Source organism: Mesoplodon densirostris, chromosome 9, assembly GCF_025265405.1.
Source record: "Mesoplodon densirostris isolate mMesDen1 chromosome 9, mMesDen1 primary haplotype, whole genome shotgun sequence".
In the NCBI taxonomy this organism is placed as follows: Eukaryota; Metazoa; Chordata; class Mammalia; order Artiodactyla; family Ziphiidae; genus Mesoplodon; species Mesoplodon densirostris.
In genome coordinates this window covers 51,536,753-51,563,816 of record NC_082669.1, presented here as the reverse complement: position 1 = coordinate 51,563,816, position 27,064 = coordinate 51,536,753, and the positions used below count along the sequence as shown (strand labels likewise).

General features: G+C 35.9%; 1 protein-coding gene across 2 annotated transcripts in view; it reads left to right on the top strand.

Annotated features, from left to right (window-relative positions):
* The window catches only part of GLCCI1 (glucocorticoid induced 1), a 121,414-nt gene that overhangs the window by 53,583 nt on the left and 40,767 nt on the right, over positions 1-27,064 (top strand). For both annotated transcript variants that reach the window (XM_060108106.1, XM_060108105.1), the window contains exon 3: positions 10,386-10,472. In XM_060108106.1, coding sequence (XP_059964089.1) covers positions 10,386-10,472 — 87 coding nt within the window. The remainder of the gene's footprint in view (positions 1-10,385; positions 10,473-27,064) is intronic.

The window sequence follows — 27,064 nt, the reverse complement described above, 5'->3', positions numbered from 1 at the left end:
AAAAAACCAAAACATAAAACAGGAGCAATACTGTAACAAATTCAATAAAGACTTAAAAAAAAAAAAAGGTCCACATCAAAGTCTTAAAAAAAAAAAAAGAATCTCAGTTTTTTGTGCTCCTTTTTAATCAGGATAGTCTTTTCAAGACGATCTTTTAAGTTAAAAGTTTTTAAAAAGTTAAAAAAAATTTATTAGTCAAAAGAAAATCAAATCTCTAAAAGACAGTTGTAAACTCTAAAAGACATAGTTGTAAACAATGAAGGGTTTGTCATCTATTTTTAAAACTTTTCTGTAACTTAAAATCAGACTCTAATCTTAATTATTAATTTAATTATCATTGGTTTTTCAAGTAATTCTGTTTCATTTATTGCCAGCTTTATCAGTACCTTAATATTAAGGATCATCTATGTAAGTACAATAAAATAATTAGCAGTCAGTAATCATATTTCCGTAATAGATTATAAACTATAATAAATTTCAAGGCTAAGGGTGAACCATACAAAAAATAGATTTTAAAGTTTTACATAGGATTTAAGTAAGTTTTAAATAAGATTAAGAGAATTTTATGACATGATTAGTCTTTTTGTTTTGTGGGGGTTTTTGGAACTGACTCTAAGCTCTTGCATGTTGAAAAAGAATATTTTCTTGCTAGGGGTTAGTTTGACCTGTTCTGAAATTGATAAAGCAGGAAAGCATATTTGCCCTTGCTAGTCTGTGAATAAAGATATAAATAACAAAAGCACCCACTGTTCACATCTGATAAAGGACTCGTATCCAAAATACGTAAACAACTCTTAAAACTCAACAATAAGAAAACAAACAACCTGATTAAAAAATGGGCCAAAGACCTCCTAACAGGCACCTCACTAAAGACAATATACGCATTGCAAACAAGCATATGAAAAGATGTTCCATGTTATATGTCATCAGGGAAATGCCAGTTAAAATGAGATACCTCTATACATCTGTTAGAATGGCCAAAATCCAGTACACTGGCAATACCAGATGCTGACCAGAATGCAGAGCAACAAGAACTGTTGTATGTTGCTGGTGGGAATAGGAAGTGGTACCGCCACTTTGGAAGATGGTTTGGCAGTTTCTTACAAAACTAAACATACTCGTACCTTACAGTCCAGCATTCATGTTCCTTGTTACTTACCCAAAGGAGTTGAAAACTTATGTTCACACAAAAACCTGCATACAAATATGTATAGCAGCTTTATTCATAATTGCCAAACTTGCAAGCAACCAAGATGTCCTTCAGTAGGTGAATGGATGAATAAAGTGTGGTACATCCAGACAGCAGTATATTATTTGCACTAAGAAGACATGGAGGGACCTTAAATGTATATTACTAAGTGAAAGAAGTGACTCTGAAAAGGCAACCTACTGTATGGTTCCAACTACCTGACATTCTGGAAAAGGCAAAACTATGGAAAGAGTAAAAAGATCAGTGCTTGTCAGGGGTTTGGAGATGGTGAGGAATGAATAGGCAGAGCACAGACGATTTTTAGGGCAGTGAATATACTATGTATGGTACTATAATGATGGATATATGTCATTATACATTTGTCTAAACCCATAGAATGCACAACCCCAAGAGTGAACCCTAATGTAAACTATGGACTCTGGGGATAATGATGTGTCAGTGTAGGTTCATCAGTTGTAACAAACGTACCACTCTGGTGGGGGATGGCTGTGCATGTGTCAGGGTGAGGGATATATGGGAAATCTCTGTAATGTCCTCTCAGTTTGGCTATGAACCAAAAATTGCTCTATTTAAAAACAGTCGTAAAAACAAGTGTGTAGTCCTGTGCAGTAGGACTGTTTTCTGTTTATTTCACTCAGAGAAGAAGCATTTGTCACCCAGGAAACCAGAGCTAGGAGGATGGGCCTGGGGGTTGGAGAAGAGGCTTCACGGGCTGGACTTTGGATGATTCTGAGAGGTGAAAATTAAAAAATGGCTTCTTCCACCTGTAGGTATCCTTTCCATATAGAGGGGACTTTTTTTAGCCAAACACCTTTCTGTCAGCAGTCTTAGAGATAGATTTTGGTTCTGCATTACTCAAATGTATGAAAGGTTCATTTTCTCTTCCCTGGTAGTTTAAATGGAGGCAGCTAGAAAGGAAGAATCCCCTTAAGTATGGTGGCTGAAGAGCAAGCTATTTTATACAATACCAATTACTGAAGATTACAGTGCTTTCCAAGCTGTCTGTGGAGGATGTTAATACACATAAAATGAGTGTTCTGGGGTCATATCAGTAAGAAAAAGAAAAGCAGGTTTTTAAAAAAGTATTTGTGTGTGTATTTGTATATTTGAGTTTTGAAATGCTAATTGCATTGTACATTGAGTAAAGGAGTACAGAATGTAATATTTTCCAAATTTATTTGACCATGGAATTCTTCTTCATATATTTTTCACTAATACCCAGTGTTATAAGTAGCACCACTCATAAAATTCTACTCTAGATTAATGGACAGAATAACAGGCCAGTTGGAAGGAATCACTTGCTGATATGAAAGCAAAGAACTTTTGCTACTTTGTGGTGGTGTTTTCCTAATTTAAATGGTAAAACATTTCTCAAATACTCAAGATTTAACAAACTGGATACAAATTAATTCATCCTCTGTAACTTTACAAGCTTGAGCTTTAAATAGATTTGAAGACCAAGTAGCCATCTTTGGTTTTGCTTTGACTAAAATAATTTGTTTAAAATCAATGATTAGATCAAGCCTCTTAGATAGCCTCATCAACCAGAGGGCAGAGAGCAGAAGCAAGAAGAACTACAATCCTGCAGCCTGTGGAACAAAAACCATATTCACAGAAAGACAGACAAGATGAAAAGGCAGAGGACTATGTACCAGATGAGGGAACAAGATAAAACCCCAGAAAAACAACTAAATGAAGTGGAGATAGGCAACCTTCCAGAAAAAGAATTCAGAATAATGATAGTGAAGGTGATCCAGGACCTCGGAAAAAGAATGGAGGCAAAGATCGAGAAGATGCAAAAATGTTTAACAAAGACCTAGAAGAATTAAAGAACAAACAGAGATGAACAATAAAATAACTGAAATGAAAGCTAAACTAGAAGGAATCAATAGCAGAATAACTGAGGCAGAAGAATGGATAAGTGACCTGGAATACAGAATGGTGGAATTCACTGCTGCAGAACAGAATAAAAAAAAAGAATGAAAAGAAATGAAGACAGCCTAAGAGACCTCTAGGACAACATTAAACACAACAACATTTGCATTATAGGGGTCCCAGAAAGAAAACAGAGAGAGAAAGGACCAGAGAAAATATTTGTAGAGATTGTAGTCAAAAATTTCCCTAACATGGGAAAGGAAATAGCCACCTAAGTCCAGGAAGCTCAGAGAATCCCATACAGGATAAGCCCAAGGAGAAACGTGCTGACACACATAGTAATCAAATTGACAAAAATTAAAGACAAACAAAAATTATTGAAAGCAGCAAGGGAAAATGACAAATAATGTACAAGGGAACTCCCATAAGGTTAACAGCTGATTTCTAAGCAGAAACTCTACAAACCAGAAGGGAGCGGCATGATATACTTAAAGTGATGGCAGGGAAGAACCTACAATGAAGATTACTCTACCCGGCAAGGATCTCATTCAGATTCGATGGAGACATCAAAAGCTTTACAGACAAGCAAAAGCTAAGAGAATTCAGCACCTACAGACAAGCAAAAGCTAAGAGAATTCAGCACCACCAAACCAGCTCTAAAACAAATGCTAAAGGAACTTCTCTAAGTGGGAAACACAAGAGAAGAAAAGGATCTACAAAAACAAACCCAAAACAATTAAGAAAGTGGTAATAGGAACATACATATTGATAATTACCTTAAACATGAATGGATTAAATGCCCCAACCAAAACACACAGGCTTGCTGAATAGATACAAAAAGAAGACCCATCTATATGCTGTCTACAAGAGACCCACTTCAGACCTAGGGACACATACAGACTAAAGTGAGGGGATGGAAAAAGATATTCCATGCAAATGGAAATCAAAAGAAACCTGGAGTAGCTATACTCATATCAGATAAAATAGACTTTAAAAGAAAGAATGTTACAAGAGACAAGGAAGGACACTACATAATGATCAAGGGATCAATCCAAAAAGAGAACATAACAATTATAAATATATATGCACCCAGCATAGGAGCACCTCAATACATAAGGCAACTGCTAACAGCTATAAAAGGGGAAATCGACAGTAACACAATAGTAGTTGGGGACTTTAACACCTCACTTACACCAATGGACAGATCATCCAAAGTGAAAATAAATAAGGAAACAGAAGCTTTAAATGACACAACAGACCAGATAGATTTAATTGATATTTATAGGACATTCCATCCAAAAACAGCAGATTACACTTTCCTCTCAAGTGTGCATGGAACATTCTCCAGGATAGATCACATCTTGGGTCACAAATCAAGCCTCAGTAAATTTAAGAAAATTGAAATCATATCCAGCATCTTTTCTGACCACAACACTATGAGATTAGAAATGAATTACAGGGGAAAAAATGTAAAAAACAAACACATAGAGGCTAAACAATACGTTACTAAATAACCAAGAGATCACTGAAGAAGTCAAGGAGGAAATCAAAAAATACCTAGAGACAAATGACAATGAAAACACGACGATCCAAAACCTATGGGATGCAGCAAAAGCAGTTCTAAGAGGGAAGTTTATAGCTATACAAGCCTACCTCAAGAAACAAGAAAAATCTCAAGTAAACAATCTAACCTTACACCTAAAGGAACTAGAGAAAGAAGAACAAACAAAACCCAAAGTTAGCAGAAGGAAAGAAATCATAAAGATCAGAGCAGAATTCAATGCAATAGAAACAAAGAAAACAGTAGCAAAGATCAATAAAACTAAAAGCTGGTTCTCTGATAACCAAAATTGATAAACCATTAGCCAGACTCATCAAGAAAAAGAGGGAGATGACTCAAATCAATCAAATTAGAAATGAAAAAGGAGAAGTTACAACAGACACCGCAGAAATACAAAGCATCCTAAGAGACTACTACAAGCAACTCTATGCCAATAAAATGGACGACCTGGAAGAAATGGATAAATCCTTAGAGAGGTATAACCTTCCAAGACTGAATCAGGAAGAAACAAAATAGGAACAGGCCAATAACAAGTAATGAGATTGAAACTGTGATTAAAAATCTTCCAACAAACAAAAGTCCAGGACCAGATGGCTTCACAGGTGAATTCTGTCAAACATTTAGAGAAGAGCTAACAACCATCCTTCTCAAACTCTTCCAAAATATTACAGAGGAAGGAACACTCCCAAACTCATTCTATGAGGCCACCATCACCCTGATACCAAAACCAGACAAAGACACTACAAAAAAAAGAAAATTACAGAACAATATCACTGATGAATACAGATGGAAAAACCCTCAACAAAATACTAGCAAACAGAATCCAAGAACACATTAAAAGGATCATACACCATGATTAAGGGGATTTATCCCAGGGATGAAAGGATTCTTCAATATAGGCAAATCAATCAATGTGATAAATCATATTAACAAATTGAAGATTAAAAACCATATGATCATCTCAATAGATGCAGAAAAAGCTTTTGACACAATTCAACACCCATTTATGATAAAAACTACAGAAACTGGGCATAGAGGGAACCTATCTCAACATAATAAAGGCCATATACAACAAACCCACAGCAAACATCACTCTCAATGGTGAAAAACTGAAAGCATTTCCTCTAACATCAGGAACGAGACAAGGATGTCCACTCTCACCACTATTATTCAACATAGTTTTGGAAGTCCTATCCACGGCAATCAGGGAAGAAAAAGAAATAAAAGGAATACAAATTGGAAAAGAAAAAGTAAAACTGTCACTGTTTGTAGATGACATGATACTATACACAGAGGATCCTAAAAATGCCACCAGGAAATTGCTAGAGCTAATCAATGAATTTGGTAAAGTTGCAGGATACAAAATTAATGCACAGAAGTCTCTTGCATTCCTATACACTAATGATGAAAAATCTGAAAGAGAAATTATTGAAACACTCCCATTTACCATTGCAACAAAAAGAATAAAATACCTAGGAATAAACCTACCTAGGGAAACAAAAGACCTATATGCAGAAAACTATAAGACACTGATGAAAGAAATTAAAGATGATACCAACAGATGGAGAGATATACCATGTTCTTGGATTGGAAGAATCAATATTGTGAAAATGACTCTACTACCCAAAGCAATCTACAGATTCAATGCAATCCCTATCAAACTACCAATGGTATTTTTTACAGAACTAGAAAAAATTGTCTTAAAATTTGTATGGAGACACAAAAGACCCCAAACAGCCAAAGCAGTCTTGAGGGAAAAAAACGGAGCTGGAGGAATCAGACTTCCTGACTTCAGACTATACTACAAAGCTACAGTAATCAAGACAATATGGTACTGGCACAGAAACAGAAACATAGATCAATGGAAGAAGATAGAAAGCCCAGAGATAAACCCACGCACCTATGGTCAACTAATCTATGACAAAGGAGGCAAGGATATACAATGGAGAAGGGACAGTCTCTTCAATAAGTGGTGCTGGGAAAACTGGACAGCTACATATAGAAGAATGAAATTAGAACACTCCCTAACACCATACACAAAAATAAACTCAAAATGGATTAGAGACATAAATGTAAGGCCGGACACTATAAAACTCTTAGAGGAAAACATAGGCAGAACACTCTTTGACATAAATCACAGCAAGGTCTTTTTTGATCCATCTCCTAGAATAATGGAAATAAAAACAAAATAAACAAATGGGACCTAATGAAACTCCAAAGCTTTTTCACAGCAAAGGAAACCATAAACAAGACGAAAAGACAACCCTCAGAATGGGAGAAAATATTTGCAAACGAATCAATGGACAAAGGATTAATCTCCAAAATATATAAACGGGTCATGCAGCTCAATATTAAAGAAACAAACAACCCAATCCAAAAATGGGCAGAAGACCTAAATAGACATTTCTCCAAAGAAGACATACAGATGTCCAAGAAGCATATGAAAAGCTGCTCAACATCACTAATTATTAGAGAAATGCAAATCAAAACTACAATGAGGTATCACTTCACAGCAGTTAGAATGGGCATCATCAGAAAATCTACAAACAACAAGTGCTGGATAGGGTGTGGAGAAAAGGGAACCCTCATGCACTGTTGGTCAGAATGTAAATTGATACAGCCACTATGGAGAAAAGTATGGAGGTTCCTTAAAAAAGTAAAAGTAGAATTACCATATGATCCAGCAATCCCACTACTGGGCATATACCCTGAGAAAACCATAATTCAAAAAGACACATGCACCCCAATGTTCATTGCAGCACTATTTACAATAGCCAGGTCATGGAAGCAACCTAAATGCCCAATGACAGACGAATGGGTAAAGAAGTTGTGGCACATATATACAATGGAATATTACTTAGCCATAAAAAAGAAAGAAATTGAGTCATTTGTTGAGATGTGGATGGATCTAGAGACTGTCGTACAGAGTGAAGTAAGTCAGAAAGAGAAAAACAAACATCGTATATTAACGCATGTATGTGGAACCTAGAAAAATGGTACAGATGAACCGGATGTAGAGAACAAGCGTATGGACACCAAGGGGGGAAAACCACGGTGGGGTGGGGATGGTGGTGTGCTGAATTGGACAATTAGGATTGACATGTATACATTGATGTGTATAAAATTGATGACTAATAAAAAAAATTAAAATCAATGATTAAATGTATAAAACACTCTTCTCAATAGAACTTTATGCAGTGGTGGAAATGTGCTGTATCTGTGCTGTTCTATATGGCAGCCCATAGCCTCTAGCCACATGTGGTTATTGAGTATTTGAAACGTGCTAATGAGATTAAAGAACCGAATTTTTTGTTTTATTTTATTTTCATTAATTTAAACTTAAATTATTATTATTATTATTATTATTATTTTTTTTTTTTGCGGTATGCGGGCCTCTCACTGTTGTGGCCTCCCCCGTTGCGGAGCACAGGCTCCGGACGCGCAGGCTCCGGACGCGCAGGCTCAGCGGCCACGGCTCACGGGCCCAGCCGCTCCGCGGCATATGGGATCCTCCCAGACCGGGGCACGAACCCGTATCCCCTGCATCGGCAGGCGGACTCTCAACCACTTGCGCCACCAGGGAGGCCCTAAACTTAAATTATTACATGTGGCTAATAGCTTTTGTTTTGGACAATGCAGTCTTTAGAATATAATTATATATATGTGCAATTAAAATGAAATTTTTCTTTGGGGAGTATTTTTTGGAAAAGTTGAAACTATGATGAATATACTTAAACAATTTATATGCATGTAATTTTATAGCCACAAGACTGAGAGGATTCTTCCAGTGGTTTTGTACTTAAAAAAAAACTATATTTTACTAGTTAGATTTCAGGAACATAAATATTCTTTTGTAGTTAGTTTTTATGTATTTCTTTTGTATAACCAATACTACATTCTGAAATAATCAAATAGGTTTTCACATTCAATTTTAAAAAAAGAATGACAATAGGAAGAAAGAAGATACTCTGAGATGAGAGACCTCAGATTTAGTTTCATTTGCCATTGGTGTGCTTGGCAGTATTAAGGCATTTGTAGAATTTTTGTGGCTACTGATTTAACTCTAAGTTGGAGATACAGTTTATGTAAATTTCCTTTGAAAAAGTTAGAGCCATATAAAATGAAAATAGTGTTATAAATGTTTTTGTTAATTATGGAACATGCCAGAAATTTTATTCATCTTCTGTGAATATGCTTTTGAGTTTTAAACATTGTGATCCTTAATCATTTGATTTTTGATGAGAGCAATGCCTCTGCTTGGTAGAAAGGTAAAAGTATTAAGGGATATAAATTCTCGAAATAAAAGTTTGACTAAAACAAAGTCATAATTGAATAATTTTAGCATAAATTATTAAAGATATGAGTACTTGGGGGATTATTTTCAGAGTAGTTTTTCTTATCTAGGACTGAGATCAGGAAAATTTAATAACTAAATAATTATTTGCAAGCAGTTTATTTAATATATTAATACCTCTTATCTTTGCAATTACCAACTGAATATTTTACTCAGTATTATGACTAGTTTCACTTTAGTATTTGAACTGTTTAAGCAGTTTATGTGTATTTTTATTCAACTAGCATTCAATTGTTATTGGTTTTATTTTGCAGCATCATTACTTTTAAGAGGTGGTAATTATTTAAAACTTTGTCCACAAGCATTTTGAATTGTATAGAACTGATGGCTTCTTCATAAGTGGTGTATTATGTGAAGTCACAGGTGCAGCCTCAATATGAATGATGAACTTTTCTGTATGTAATAAAAATAATTTTTGAAGCAATATATATTTATATTGGGTTGGCCAAAAAGTTCGTTTGGGTTTTTTCCCTAAGATGTTACAGAAAAACCCCAATGAACTTTTTGGCTAACCCAATATTTATATATGATAATCATTACCCTATATCTGTCTTAAAATAGTGGTTTTAACTTTCCCTAAGTTGCATTACACTAAGAGTCTTCTCATATATTAAGGATGGTAGTTCAATATTTTAAAATTTTTAATACAACTACTAAATGATCTTACTATTTGGCATTTAGTGTTTTGTGTTATGTTTGGATGTAGTGTCTGTTATAGGTTAAATCACTGAAAATGAAGTTTTAGGTAAAAGCAATTCTGTTTTATGCCATGTAGCTCAGGTTTTCTTTAAGATGCATTGTTTTAAATTATAGTCAGTTTAGCTTAATCTTGTTTATCTTTATAATAACTTTTCTATTTTTATAGTAACTTTATATTTTTATATAAAGATGCTTGATGTTTTTCAAAAAAGGATACTATTATTAACACACTCTTTCCTGAGTATAGAAAGAGTAGTACATTCAACCCTTTACCTAACTAAATATTTGACATGTAGGTCATCTGTAACCCCACTGCTTCTAAACATGTTCTGTTAATCTTACTTCTCTTTAGTAAACATAACATTTCATAATTAGTTTGCCTATTCTCTTTAAAAACACCAATATGCATATTTCACAATTCTCTTTGAATTTGATAAATTTAATGTTGATGTAAACAACCAAATGTTTTGAGTAACATTACTCAGAGACATCTTAGATTGATCATATCTAATTCAGAATAATAAACATTTCACAGGGTCATGAAAATCTTAGCTTTTAAGGTATTCTAGTATTCAGTATAACCCTTTAATTGGTATGTGCTAAGATTTTGAAATATGTTTGATTTGCTATGAAATTAAGGATAGAGGCAAAATTCTTTATTTTTAATTTTACTTATTTTTTTAAAGACACCTAGCTGTTGGATAGAAGAAGGCACAGAAAAGAGATCACATCAGCGTTCTGCATCATGGGGGAGTGCTGATCAACTAAAAGAGGTAAGTCACTTCTGTTTTCAGTCAATGTCCTGCTTTGGTCCTAGCAAATTATCTTAACTATTTCCTGAATATAATGATACTTCCTATATTTGTGATAAACTTACCTCTCTCAGAGTTTTAAGGGTTGCCTTCCACATTTTGGTGAACAATTCTGAGTTTACATTATTTGTGCCTTTCATATTCTTTATAAATATTTCTTATGTACCCACTCAGCTTTTGCCTTTCCAGAATGAAGTCTGATTTTATGTAATTTTGTCTTTTTTATTTGTTATATTTTGTTCCCACTTCAGCTTTCTTATTCTTTTTTTTTTTTTTGCGGTATGCGGGCCTCTCACTGTTGTGGCCTCCCCCGTTGCGGAGCACAGGCTCCGGACGCGCAGGCTCCGGACGCACAGGCTCAGCGGCCATGGCTCACGGGCCCAGCCGCTCCGCGGCATATGGGATCCTCCCAGACCGGGGCACGAACCCGTATCCCCTGCATCGGCAGGCGGACTCTCAACCACTTGCGCCACCAGGGAGGCCCAGCTTTCTTATTCTTGAGTTACCGCAACTAGAACTATAGATCACAATTTTTACAAAGGTAGGATAGTGTTTTCTGCTTCTTATAATTTTTTAATGATATCCAGCATATTGTCGCCCTTTGAGACCCGATAGTACAGTGGAATCCATGTCTTTGAGAAACAGTTATTATAACCTATTTCCTTATTATGAATAACCCAAATTATGATAATTTTATGTATTAATATATTTTTTGATTATTTTTCTGTAGTGTTATCTTTTATCCATCTAAATTCTTATTTACTTGCTTTTATAAAATTACAGAAACTTAGAGTTGGAAGGTCATCTAGTCCATCTCCTATATAAACACTCCTTAGAAAACATTCATCTAGTCTATTACAGTCATTCTCAGTGAGAAAAGCTTATCACTTTGCAAGAAAACCAAACCAGTTCTGTTTGTTGCCACTTAAGTTGTTAGTTTATTTTGTACTATATTGAACTCAAAATTATACCCCTAAGTTTTGACTCTGCCCTCTGTATCAATATTGAATAAGTCTAATTTAAATATTTGAAAGGCTTGCAATATGTCATTTTCCTCCAGGGTAAACACTGACATTTCTCTCAAATATATTTCATATGCCATAGTATCCATACCTCTTAGTATCCTTTTCATATACTATAGGTTGTCAGTATTTCTCATATACTGTGGTGTCTGGACTGAACAGATATAGTAGTCTATTAGCATGATTTTACCTGTGATTGTATTACATTTTTAGGAACTTCTTTATATTATTGATGTACAGAACTCTTCAGCTCCTATCTACACACACAAACACATACGCACAAAATCAGTTTTTCCCAACAGCAACAAAAAACAAAGGAAGCTGGGTCTAATATATCTAGTCTAAAATAGGTACATATCTATGCATAGAATATTGAGTAATATTGAATAAAAAGTAAATTTGCTCTTTTATCTTAGAGGTAAATACAATCTCAAAGTTATAGCCAAGATTAGGTATAGTTGAACTTTGGACTACAGCAATACATGATATACGCTATTAAAAAAGGAATGGCTGACATGACTGAGTGAGAGATTTAATTCCTTTCCTCACAAAGCAATCATAAAGCTGGACAAAACTGTCAAAATAAATTCATCACTCTGGAAATCAACCAAATAAATTGAGAAACTTTATTCATGAAAAGTACTGAACTCAGGGTAAGAATCTTAGTTGCAAACAAATAGGGAGGACCAATGGCTCTGCTAGTCTGGGATTGTGGTCTAATTTGTGACAAGCAACAGACTCATGGAGTAGCAGGATTTTATAGAGAGTTCTAGGAGGTAAGACAATCTTGGGGGCTTGATAAGTTCACCACATATCACAGGTTGATTGGAGGCTGTAGATAGGCACAGCAGAATATCAAGTGGGCCCACTCACCCACGTATCACTGGTTAGTGGAGCCTAAGAATATCTGGAAAGGAGATCAAACAGGCCTAGTGGTAATAAAATCTGAGGCCAACTTTTAAAAGGCCCAAACTTTGAATGCACTCCTCATTTCACACACAAATCCTCATTCAAATACACACAGATCCTGAGAGTGGAAGCTTTACTGGATTGAGATGTTTGAGTAAAATCTCTGAATAGTTTTTGGCTAAACACTAAGGTGACACTGGAGACCAGCTTAAAAAGGTCTTAAAAAGCCAGTCGTAGAAAGAAAAATGAGGGGGGGAAATGGAGTAGAGATATCAGCAACCACACATGGTGGGGAAAACAGACTTTCAGTCCATCAGCCACCCTCAGAGAAAATCAGAATCTAGAGTTGCTCCAATATATTATCTAAAATGTCCAACATTCAACAAAAAATTTAGAGATATGCAAAGAAACAAGAAAGGATGACCCACAGTTAAGGAAAAAAAAAAAAAAGTCAATAGAAACTGTATCTAAGTGTCTCCATATGTTGGATTTAGCAGACTAAAACATCAAAGCAGCTATTATAAGTGTGTTCAAAGAACTAAAGAAAACCATGTTTAAAGCATCAAAGGGAAGTAGGACCACAGTGACACAATAAATAAAGAATTTCCACATAGATGTAATTATTATAAAAAAATATACAAACAGAAACTGTAGCGTTAAAAAGTATAGTAATTATAAAAAATACACTAGATGAGCTTGATAGAAGATTTAAAATGGCAGAAGGATCAGTGAATTTGAATATAGGTCAGGAGAATTTATATACTCTGAAAGAGCAAAGGGAAAAAGATTGAAGAAAAGTCAAGCCTCAGAGGCCTGTGGGGAAACATTACATTCATACATATACATATAATGGGAGACTGAGGGGAGGAGAGGGGAGTTAAAAAATATTTGAAGAGATAATGGCAGAAAACTTTCCAGATATGATGAAACACAATCTATATAGATTCAAGAAGCTCAACAAACCCCAAGTAGGAAAACACACAGAGCTGCACATAGACAGACACATCATAGTTAAACTGTTGAAAGCTAAAGGAAAAGAGAAAATCTTGAAGCTGGAAGAAGAAAATGACTCATTACACATAGGGGACCAATAATACCTTTAACAACTGGTATTTTTCATCAGAAACAGTGGAAACCATAAAGCATGATATATTCAAAATGCTAAAAGAAAAATATCAACCAAGGATTCTATATTCAGAAAACCCAGTCTTTTAAAATAAAGGTGAAATAAAGTATTCCTGGATAAACAAAGATTGAGAGACTTTCCGGCTACTAGACTGTCTTACAAGAAATACTGAAGGTATCCACTCCATTTTAATTCAAATCAGTAGGAAGAATTGAAGAGTGTTGGCAAATATGTGGGTAAATATAAAACAGTCTATAGATAGATTTTTCTCATTTTTCTAAGATTATATAAAACAATAATTCTAACACTGTTGTGTTGGGTTTATAACATATACATTTAATATATATGAAAATAATAACACAAAAGAGAACAAGGGAAAAGACATTTTGGAATATAGTTTCTCTTTTACTGGAATTAAATATTATTTTGAAGTAGATTATAATAAATTAGAATTCATGTTATAATCCCTACAGCAGTTGCTAACAAAATAACTATAAGAATAGAAAATAAAAAGTATCAGAAATGGATTAAAAAGATACAATAAAAAATATTTATCACAAAAGAAAGCAGTATAGGAGGAAGAGAGAAATAAAAAAGGTGTGACAAATAGAAAAATAGCAAAATGGCAGGAATAAATCCAACTATTTAAATAATTACATTAAATGTGAATCGAGTGAACATTCTATTCAAAAGGCAGAGATTGTCAAACTGGATAAAAAAGCAACACTCAGCTATATGTTGTCTATAAGAAACACATGTTAGATTCAAAGACACAAATAGGCTGAAAGTAAAAAGATGGGGAAAGATACACGATGAAAACAGTAATGATAAGGAAACATCAAGACAAAATAGACTTTAAGACAAGAAGTATTACTGAAGACAAATAGAGACATTTCATAATGATTAAAAGGTCAATACATTCAGGAAGATATAGCAGTCAAAAATTGTATGTACATCTAATAACAGTCTCAAAATGCATGAAGCAAAACTGTGGAAGGAGGGCCTCCCTGGTGGCGCAGTGGTTAAGAGTCCGCCTGCTGATGCAGGGGATACGGGTTCGTGCCCCGGTCTGGGAGGATCCCATATGCCGCGGAGCGGCTGGGCCCGTGAGCCATGGCCGCTGGGCCTGTGCATCCGGAGCCTGTGCTCCGCAACGGGAGAGGCCACAACAGTGAGAAGCCCGCATACCGCAAAAAAAAAAAAAAAAAACTGTGGAAGGAGAAATTCAGTTTCTCTCATTGGGGATTTCAATACCTTACTCTTAATACTTGAAAGAACTACTAAGTAGGTAGAAATCAGCAAGGAGATAGAGGAGTTCAACAGTATCATCAGTCCGTTTGACCTAACTGACATACATAGAAAACTCTACCCATTGACTGCAGAATACACATTCTTTTCAAACACATGTGAAACATTTTCTGGGTGAGACTATATACTGGGCCATAAAACAACTCTCAGTAGGTTACACAGGATTGAAGTCGTATAACACAAAGAAATCTTTAACAAACCCAAATATTTGTCAATTAAAGAACACTTACCTAATACCACAAGGGAAATTTTAAATATTTAAATAAATGAAAGCAAAAAGACAACTTAGAATTTATGTGTACAGGTAAAGCAATACTTCAAGGAAAACTTATACCTTAAGTGCGTATATAAGAAAAAGAGAAAATTCTCAAATCAGTACTTTAAGCTTCCGTCTTAAGAAACCAGACAAAGTAGAGCAAAGCAGAGCAAAAGCAAGCAGAGGAAGGAAATGATAAAGAATATAGCAAAAAACAATGAAACAGAAAAATGCTGGAAAAAAGCCAATGAAACTAAAAGTTGGTTCCTTGAAAAGATCAACAAGGTGGACAAACCTTTAGCTAGACTGACCAAGAAAAAAAAAGACACAAATTACTAAAATCAGCAGTGAAAGGGGTGACATTACTACCAACCTTACCTAACTTAAAAGTCTTATAATGGAATATTATCATCAAATTTATGTCATCAATTTAGAAAATAAGACAAAATGGATAAAATTCCTGCAAGACACAAATAACTAGAAACAAATTACCAAGACTGATTTAAGAACAAATAGAAAATATGAGGAGACTTGTAACAAGTAAATAAATTGAATGAGGAATTTAAAATCTTCCCACAAAGAAAATCCCAGGATTGGATTTGGTGAATTCTATCAAATATTCAAAGAAGAAACAATGTTAATTGTTCACAAACTCTTTCAGAAAATAGAAGGGAGCACTTACCAATTCATTTTATAAGTCCAGAGTTATTGATTTCAAAGGCAGGCAAAGACATTAACATTTCAGATCAATATCTCTCTTGAATGTAGATGCAAAAATCCTTAACAAAATATTAGCAAACCAAATCCAGCAACTTATATTATAAAGGATTATACACCAAAAGCAAATGCGACTTGTTCCAGAAATGCAAAGTTCTTTTAAGATCCAGAATTCAATTAATGTAATAAACATTGTATTAATAAAATAAACAAAACTGCATAATTATCTCAGTAGAGTCACAGAAAGCATTTGCCAAAGTGCAGCATCCATTCATGATAAAAATCTCTAAACAAACCAGGAATAAAAAAGAATTTGCTCTGCCTGTTAAAGAGCATTTATGAAAAACGTAAAGAGAATATCATATTCAATGGTGAAAGCAAGAATGCTTTCCTCTAAGATAAGAAATAAGGTAGTGATGTCCACTGTCACCTTGTCACCACTTCTATTCACTTGCACAGGAGGTTCTAGTCAGGCAAGAAAAATGAATAAAAGACATCCAGATTGTTAAGGAAGTGGTAAAACTGCCTTCATTCACAGATACATGATCCTATATGTAGAAATTATAGGGAACATACAAATATATTACTAGAACAAATACAAGTTCAGCAAGGTTGCAGAAAAAAAGATCAACATACAGAAATCAAGTGTTTGGTTGTTTGGCCCGAGGCAACCCACCACTGGAGCTTACAGGCACTTTGGTGGGGTGAATGGCGGACTCTGGGGGGGTTCACACCAAGGAGTACTCCCCAGAACTTCTGCTGCCAGTGTCCTTGTCCCCGCGGTGAGCCACAGCTACCCCTTGCCTCTGCAGCCGACCTTCCAGCGCTAGCAGGAGAATCTAATGTGCTGTCACAGTTGTGAAAACTGATTAAAGGTAGAGTCTGTGTGACCAGAGGGCAGACAGGAGAAGCAAAAAGAACTAAAATCCTACAGCCTGTGGAACAAAAACCACATTCAGAGAAAGATCGACAAAAGGAAAAGGCAGAGAACTATGTACCAGATGAAGGAACAAGATAAAACACCAGAAAACCAACTAAATGCAGTGGAGATAGGCAACCTTCCAGAAAAATAACTCAGAATGATGATACTGAAGATGATACAGGACCTCAGAAAAAGACTGAAGGCAAAGATCAAGCAGATGCAAGAAATGTTTAACAAAGACCTAGAAGAATTAAAGAACAAACAAACAGATGAACAATACAATAACTGAAATGAAAAATACACTAGAAGGAATCAATAGCAGAATAACTCAGGCAGAAGAACAGATAACTGACTTGGAAGACAGAATGGTGAAAATCACTTCCGTGGAACAGAATACAGAAAAAAGAATGAAAAGAAATGAAGACAGCCTAAGAGACCTCTGGGACAACATTAAATGCAACAACATTCGCATTATAGGGGCCCCAGAGGAGAAGAGAGAGAGAAAGAGCCTGAGAAAATATTTGAAGAGATTATAGTCAAAAACGTCCCTAACAGGGGAAAAGAAATAGCCACCCAAGTTCAGGAAGCACAGAGACTCCCAGGCAAGATAAACCCATGGAGAAACACACCGACACACATAGTAGTAATCAAATTGACAAAAATTAAAGACAAACAAAAATTATTAAAAGCAACAAGGGAAAAACAACAAATAACATAAAAGGGAACTCCCATAAGGTTAATAACTAATTTCTCAGCAGAAACTCTACAAGCCAGAAGGGACTGGCATGATATATTTAAAGTGGTGAAAGGGAAGAATCTACAACCAAGATTACTCTACCCGGCAAGGATCTCATTCAGATTCGACGGAAAAATCAAGAACTTTACAGACAAGCAAAAGGAAAGCGAATTCCACACCACCAAACCAGCTCTACAACAAATGCTAAAGGAACTTCTCTTAGTGGGAAACACAAGAGAAGAAAAGGACCTACAAAAACAAACCCAAAATAATTAAGAAAAAGGTAACAGGAACATACATATCAATAATTGCCTTAAATGTGAATGGATTAAATGCTCCAACCAAAAGAAACAGTCTCGCTGAATGGATACAAAAACAAGACCCATATATATGCCATCTACAAGGGACCCACTTCAGACCTAGGGACACATACAGACTGAAAGTGAGGGGATGGAAAAAGATATTCCATGCAAATGGAAATCAAAAGAAACCTGGAGTAGCAATACTCATATCAGATAAAATAGACTTTAACAGAAAGAATGTAACAAGAGGCAAGGAAGGACACTACATAATGATCAAGGGATTGATCCAAGAAGAAGATATAACAATTATATATGCACCCAGCATAGGAGCACCTCAATACATAAGGCAAATGCTAACAGCTATAAAAGAGGAAATCGACAGTAACACAATAATAGTGGGGGACTTTGACACCTCACTTACACCAATGGACAGATCATCCAAAATGAAAATAAATAAGGAAACAGAAGCTTTAAATGACACAATAGACCAGATAGATTTAATTGATATTTATAGGACATTCCTTCCAAAGACAGCAGATTACACTTTCCTCTCAAGTGCGCACAGAACATTCTCCAGGATAGATCACATCTTGGGTCACAAATCAAGCCTCAGTAAATTTAAGAAAATTGAAATCATATCCAGCATCTTTTCTGACCACAACACTATGAGATTAGAAATGAATTACAGGGAAAAAAACGTAAAAAACACAGACACATGGAGGCTAAAGAATACGTTACTAAATAACCAAGAGATCACTGAAGAAATCAAAGAGGAAATCAAAAAATACCTAGAGACAAATGACAACGAAAACACGACGATGCAAAACCTATGGGATGCAGCAAAAGCAGTTCTAAGAGGGAAGTTTATAGCTATACAAGCCTACCTCAAGAAACAAGAAAAATCTCAAGTAAACAATCTAACCTTACACCTAAAGGAACTAGAGAAAGAAGAACAAACAAAACCCAAAGTTAGCAGAAGGAAAGAAATCATAAAGATCAGAGCAGAAATGAATGAAATAGTAACAAAGAAAACAATAGCAAGGATCAATAAAACTAAAAGCTGGTTCTTTGAGATAAACAAAATTGATAAACCATTAGCCAGACTCATCAAGAAAAAGAGGAAGAGGACTCAAATCAATCAAATTAGAAATGAAAAAGGAGACGTTACAACAGACACTGCAGAAATACAAAGCATCCTAAGAAACTACTACAAGCAACTCTATACCAGTAAAATGGACAACCTGGAAGAAATGGACAAATCCTTAAAAAGGTATAACCTTCCAAGGCTGAACCCAGAAGAAACAGATAATATGAACAGACCAATCACAAGTAATGAAATTGAAACTGTGATTAAAAATCTTCCAACAAACAAAAGTCCAGGACCAGATGGCTTCACAGTTGAATTCTATCAAACATTTAGAGAAGAGCTAACAACCATCCTTCTCAAACTCTTCCAAAAAATTGCAGAGGAAGAACACTCCCAACTCATTCTATGAGGCCACCATCACCCTGATACCAAAACCAGACAAAGATACTACAAAAAAAAAAAGAAAATTACAGACCATTATCACTGATGAATATAGATGGAAAAACCCTCAACAAAATACTAGCAAACAGAATCCAACAACACATTAAAAGGATCATACACCATGATCAAGTGGCAGTTATCCCAGGGATGCAAGGATTCTTCAATATACGCAAATCAATCAATGTGATACACCACATTAACAAGCTGAAGAATAAAAGCCATATGATCATCTCAATACATGCAGAAAAAGCTTTTGACAAAGTTCAACACCCATTTATGATAAAAACTCTCCAGAAAGTGGGCATAGAGGGAACCTACCTCAACATAATAAAGGCCATATCCAAGAAACCCACAGCAAACATCATTCTCAATGGTGAAAAACTGAAAGCATTTCCTCTAAGCTCAGGAACAAAACAAGGATGTCCACTCTCGCCACTATTATTAAACATAGTTTCGGAAGTCCTATCCACGGCAATCAGGGAAGAAAAAGAAATAAAAGGAATACAAATTGGAAAAGAAGAAGTTAAACTGTCACTGTTTGCAGATGACATGACACTATACATAGAGAATCCTAAAGATGCCACCAGAAAACTACTAGAGCTAATCAATGAATTTGATAAAGTTGCAGGTTACAAAATTAATGCACAGAAATCTCTTGCATTCCTATACACTAACAATGAAAGATCAGAAAGAGAAATTAGGGAAACAGTCCCATTCACCATTGCAGCAAAAAGAATAAAACACCTAGGAATAAACCTGCCTAAGGAGGTAAAAGATGTGTACTCAGAAAACTATTAAGACACTGATAAAAGAAATCAAAGGTGACACAAATGGAGAGATATACCATCTTCTTGGATTGGAAGAATCGATATTGTGAAAATGACTATACTACACAAAGCAATCTATAGATTCAGTGCATTACCTATCAAATTGCCAGTGGCATTTTTTACAGAAGTAGAAGAAAAAATCTTCAATTTGTATGGAGACACAAAAGACCCCGAATAGCCAAAGCAATCTTGAGGGGGAGAAAACGGAACTGGAGGAATCACGCTCCCTGACTTCAAACTATACTACAATGCTACAGTAATCAAGATACTATGGTACTGGCACAAAAACAGAAATATAGATAAATAGAATAAGATTAAAAGCCCAGAGATAAACCCATGCACATATGGTTACCTTATCTTTGACAAAGGAGGCAAGAATATACAATGGAGAAAAGACAGGCTTTTCAATAAGTGGTGCTAGGAAAACTGGGCAGCTACGTGTAAAAGAATGAGATTAGAACACTCCCTAACACCATACACAAGAATAAACTCAAGGGCTTCTCTGGTGGCACAGCGGTTATCTGCCTGCCAATGCAGGGGACACGGGTTCAAGCCCTGGTCCGGGAAGATCCCACATGCCATGGATCAGCTAAGCCGGTGTGCCACAACTACTGAGCCTGCGCTTTAGAGCCCGCGAGCCACAACTACTGAAGGCCACATGCCTAGAGCCCATGCTCTGCAACAAGAGAAGCCACCGCAATGAGAAGCATGTGCACCACAATGAAGAGTAGCCCCACTCCCTGCAACTAGAGAAAGCCCGCATGCAGCAATGAAGGCCCAATGCAGCCAAAAATAAATAAATTAAATAAATTAATAAATTTAAAAAATACCCAAATCTCAAAATGGATTAAAGACCTAAATGTAAGACCAGACACTATAAAACTCTTGGAGGAAAACATAGGAAGACCACTCTTTGACATAAATCACAGCAGGATCTTTTTTGACCCACCTCATAGCGTAATGGAAATAAAAACAGAAATAAACAAATGGGACCTAATGAAACTTAAAAGCTTTTGCACAGCAAAGGAAAACATAAACAAGACGAAAAGACAACCCTCACAATGGGAAAAAACACTTGCAAAGGAATCAGCGGACAAAGGATTAATCTCCACAATATATAAACAGCTCGTGCAGCTCAATATTAATAAACAGCCCAATTACAACATGGGCAGAAGACCTAAATAGACATTTCTCCAAAGAAGACATACAGATGGCCAAGAAGTACATGAAAAGCTGCTCAGCTTCACTAATTATTAGAGAAATGCAAATCAAAACTACAATGAAGGTATCACGTCACACTGTTTAGAATGGGCATCATCAGAAAATCTACAAACAATAAGTGCTTTAGAGGGTGTGCAGAAAGGGAACCCTCTTGCACTGTTTTTTTTCTTTTTCAAACACATAGACTTTTAAAAACTTATATTTTTATACAGCAGGTTCTTATTAGTTATCCATTTTATACATATTAGTGTATATATGTCAATCCCAATTGCCCAATTCATCACACTACCACTGCCTCCCACCACTTTCCCCCCTTGGTGTCCATACGTTTTTTGTTCTTTCTCTAATTGCTTTAGGTGTAAGGTTAGGTTGTTTATTTGAGATTTTTCTTGATTCTTGAGGTAGGATTGTATTTTTGATTTTCCCTTTGATTTCTTCAGTGATCTCTTGGTTATTTAGTAATGTATTGTTTAGCCTCCATGTGTTTGTGTTTTTTACGTTTTCTTCCCTGTGATTCATTTCTAATCTCATAGTGTTGTGGTCAGAAAAGATGCTGGATACGATTTCAATTTTCTTAAATTTACTGTGGCTTGCTTTGTGACCCAAGATGTAATCTATGCTGGAGAATTTTCCATGTGCACTTGAGAAGAAAGTGTTATCTGCTGTTTTCAGATGGAATGCCCTATAAATATGAATTACAGCTATCTGGTCTGTTGTGTCATTTAAAGCTTGTGTTTCCTTGTTAATTTTCTGTCTGGATGATCTTTCCACTGGTGTAAGTGAGGTGTCAAAGTCCCCCACTATTATTGTATTACTGTCGATTTCCTCTTTTAGAGCTGTTAGCATTTGCCTTATGTATTGAGGTGCTCCTATGTTGGGTGCATAAATATTTACAATTGTTATATCTTCTTCTTGGATCGATCCCTTGATCATTATGTAGTGTCCTTCCTTGCCTCTTGTTACATTCTTTCTGTTAAAGTCTATTTTATCTGATATGAGTATTGCTACTCCAGGTTTCTTTTGATTTCCATTTGCATGGAATATCTTTTTCCATCCCCTCACTTTCAGTCTGTATGTGTCCCGGGCGGTCTGAGGTGGGTCTACTGTAGATTGCATATATATGGGTCTTGTTTTTGTGTCCATTCAGTGACCCTGTGTCTTTTGGTTGGAGCATTTAATCCATTCACGTTTAAGGGAATTATCGATATGTATGTTCCTATTACCATTTTCTTAATTGTTATGGGTTTGTTTTTGTAGGTCCTTTTCTTCTGTTGTGTTTCCCATTTAGAGAAGTTCCTATAGCCTTTGTTGTAGAACTGGTTTGGTGGTGCTGAATTCTCTTAGTTTTTGCTTGTCTGTGAAGCTTTTGATTTCTCCATGGAATCTGAATGAGTTCCTTGCCGGGTAGAATAATCTTGGTTGTAGGTTCCTTCCTTTCATCACTTTAAATATATCATGCCAGTCCCTTATGGCTTGTAGAGTTTCTGCTGAGAAATCAGTGGTTAATGTTATGGGAGTTCCCTTGTATGTTATTTCTCATTTTTCCCTTGTTGCTTTCAGTAATTTTTCTTTGTCTTTAATTGTTGTCAATTTGATTACTATGTGTCTTGGTGTGTTTCTCCTTGGGTTTATCCTGCCTGGGACTCTCTGCGCTTTCTGCACTTGGGTGGCTATTTCCTCTCCCATGTTAGAAAAGTTTTCGACTATAATCTCTTCAAATATTTTCTCTGGTCCTTCCTCTCTCTCTTCGCCTTCTGGGACCGCTGTAATGGGAATGTTGTTGCATTTAATGTTGTCCCAGAGGTCTCTTAGGCTGTCTTCATTTCTTTTAATTCTTTTTTCTTTATCCTGTTCTGCAGCAGTGAATTCCACCATTCTGTCTTTCAGGTCACTTATCCGTTTTGCTGCCTCAGTTATTCTGCTCTTGATTCCTTCTAGTGTATTTCCATTTCAGTTATTGTATTGTTCATCTCTGTTTGTTTGTTCTTTAATTCTTGTAGGTGTTTGTTGTTTAATTCTTGTAGGTCTGTGTTAAACATGTCTTGCATCGTCTTGATCTTTGCCTCCATTCTTTTTCCAAGGTCCTGGATCACCTTCACTATCATTATTCTGAATTCTTTTTCTGGAAGGTTGCCTATCTCCACTTTATTTAGTTGTTTTTCTGGGGTTTTATCTTGTTCCTTTATCTGGTACATAGCTCTCTGCCTTTTCATCTTGTCTTTCTGTGAATGTGGTTTTTGTTCCACAGGCTGCAGGATTGTATTTCTTCTTGCTTCTGCTGTCTGCCCTCTGGTGGATGAGGCTAAGAGGCTTGTGCAAGTTTCCTGATGGGAAGGGTGGATACAGCTGGGTGTTGCTCTGGTGGGCAGAGCTCAGTAAAACTTTAATCCACTTGTCTGATGATTGGTGGGGCTGGGTTCCTTACCTGTTGGTTGTTTGGTCTGAGGCGACCCAACACTGGAGCCTACCTGGCTCTTTGGTTGGGCTAATGGTGGACTCTGGGAGGGCTCACGCCAAGGAGTACTTCCCAGAACTTCCTCTGTCAGTGTCCGTGTTCCCACGGTGAGCTACAGCCACCCCCCGCCTCTGCAGGAGACCCTCCAACACTAGCAGGTAGGTCTGATTCAGTCTACTCTGGGATCACTGCTCCTTCCCCTGGGTCCCGATGCACACACTCCTTTGTGTGTGCCCTCCAAGAGTGGAGTCTCTGTTTCCCCCAGTCCTGTTGAAGTCCTGCAGTCAAATCCCGCTAGCCTTCAAAGTGTGATTCTCTAGGAACTCCTCCTCCTTTGCCAGACCCCCAGGTTGGGAAGCCTGACATGAGGCTCAGAACCTTCACTCCAGTGGGTGGACTTCTGTGGTATAAGTGTTTACCAGTTTGTGAGTCAGCCACCCAGCAGTTATGGGAATTGATTTTATTGTGATTGCACCCCTCCTACCATCTCATTGTGGTTTCTTGTTTGTCTTTGGATGTGGGGTATCTTTTTTGCTGAGTTCCAGTGTCTTCCTGTCGATGACCGTTCAGCAGTTACTTGTGATTCTGGTGCTCTCGCAAGAGGGAGTGAGCGCACGTCCTTCTACTCCACTATCTTCTCCTCTTGCACTGTTGGTGGGAATGTAAATTGATACACCCACTATGGAGAACAGTATGGAGGTTCCTTAAAAAACTAAAAATAGAGCTACCATATGATCCAGCAATCCCACTCCTGGGCATATACCCAGAGAAAACCGTAATTCAAAAAGACACATGCACCCCAATGTTCATTGCAGCACTGTTTACAATAGCTAGGTCATGGAAGCAACCTAAATGCCCATCGACAGATGAATGGATAAAGCAGAGGTGGTACATATATACAATGGAATATTACTCAGCCATAAAAAGGAACGAAATTGGGTCATTTGTAGAGATGGGGATGGACCGAGAGACTGTCATACAGAATGAAGTAAGTCAGAAAAACAAATATTGTATATTAATACATATATGTGGAATCTAGAAAAATGGTACAGATGAACCGCTGTGCAAGGCCCAAATAGAGACACAGATGTAGAGAACAAGCATATGGACATCAAGGTGGGTAAGCGGGGGAAGGCCTGGTTTGGGAGATTGGGATTGATATACATACACTAATATGTGTAAAATAGATAATAAAAAAAGAAATAAATCCAAGTGTTTGTCTAGATATTAGATATGGACAATCCCCTAAATCAGAAAACAATTATAGTTGCATCAAAAATATTATAATATTTAGGAATAAATTAAACAACAGCAGTTCAAGATTTATACACTGAGAACAAAACACTGCTGGACAAAATTTTTAAAGATTTAAATAAATGGACAGACAGTTTGTTCATGGATTGGAAGACTCAGTATTATTATTAAAATGGTAATTCTCCCCAAATTGATTCAGTATAATCCCTGTTTTCTTCCCAGGGTTTTTGTTTTTGGTAAAAATTGACAAGCTAATACTAAAATTTATGTGGAAATGTGAAGGGCCTAGATTGGCCAAAAGTAATTTTGAAAAGAAGGAAAAATTTGGAGGACTTGTGTGGTACAATTTCAATACTTTCTTATAAGTCTGTATTAATAAATTTGGCAAAATATTAGCATAAAGAAGAAAGAAATATAGATAAATGATTCAAAATTGTGAATCAATGAATAAACCCTTATATTTTATGGTCAGTTAATGTTCAACAAAGCTGCCAGTGCAATTCAGTTGAAAAGTGTTTCTGATAACTGGTACTGGAATAATTATATATTCATATATAGGAAAAATAGTTAGGTCCTTGATGCTCACTGTAGAGATAAATGAACTCAAAATGGATCATAGTCCTAAATATAAGCTCTAAAATTTTAGATCTTCTAGAAGACCTTGGATTAAGCAAGGCATTTTTAGATTCAACACCAGGAGTAAGTCCATAAAAGAAAAAAAAACTGAACTTCATTTAAATGAACGTTTACATTACATGACTAAAGGAATGATAAGACAAGCCCCAGACAGAAATATTAGCAAATCATATCTGATATAGGACTTACATCTGGAATATATAAAGAACTCTTAAAAATCATAAGAAGACAATGAACTTAAAAGGGGAAGACTTTGATAGAAGTATTTCATCAAAGATGTATGGATGGAAAATGACCACATGAAAAGGTGTTCAACCTCATTAGACATTAGGCAAATGCAGATTTAAACCATGAGATACAACTACACACCTACTACAATGACTGTGATTTAAATGACAGAAAATGCCAAGTGTTAGCAAGAATGAAGAGCATCTGGAAGCCTCAGACATTGTTGGGAATATAAAATGATACAGCCAACTTTGGGAAACAGTTTGACAGTTTCTTTAAAAGTTAATCAGAAACTTTGCATATAATGTAGCAATTCTATTCCTAGGACTCTGTATAAGAAAAATGAAAACACATGTTTACATTGAAACATATACACAAACATTTATAGCAGAATTACTCATAATAGCTAAAAACTAAAAAATATTGAAATATCCACTGTTTGGTAAATGGATAAACAAAATGTCATGTGTTCGTGCAATAGCATACTGTTCAGTAATGAAAAGGAACACTGTACTGAATACTGATACATGCTACAATGGGAATGAACTTCAAAAACATTTTACTAAGTCAAGGGTCAGCAAATTTTTTTCTCTAAAAAGCCAGGTAGTAAATATTTTATGGTTTGTGGGCCACAGAGCCTCTGTTGCAACTACTCAACTCCACTATTGTAGTGTGAAAGCAACCATAGACAATATGGAGTGGACATGGTTATGTTCCAATCAATTTTATTTACAAAAACATGTGGCCTGCTAGATTTGGCTTGCAGACTGTAGCTTGCCAATTCCTGCTAAGTGAAAGAAGCCAGATGAATAAGATTACATATTGTATGGTTTCATTTATATTGAAATGCCAGAAAAGGCAAATCTATAGAGGGGAAAAAAAAGCCCATTAGTGGTTGCATGTGGCTGGAATGGGGTGGGGGTAGGGGTGATTGGCTACAAATAGACTCAAAGCAAATTTGGGGGGTGATGAAAAAGTCCTAAAACTGAATTGTGATTATTTTGTACAACACTACAAAGTGATTACAACTTATTGAATTTTACCCTTACAATGGATGAAGTTAAGGGAATGTAAATTACATTTCAATAAAGATGAAAAAAAAGGAA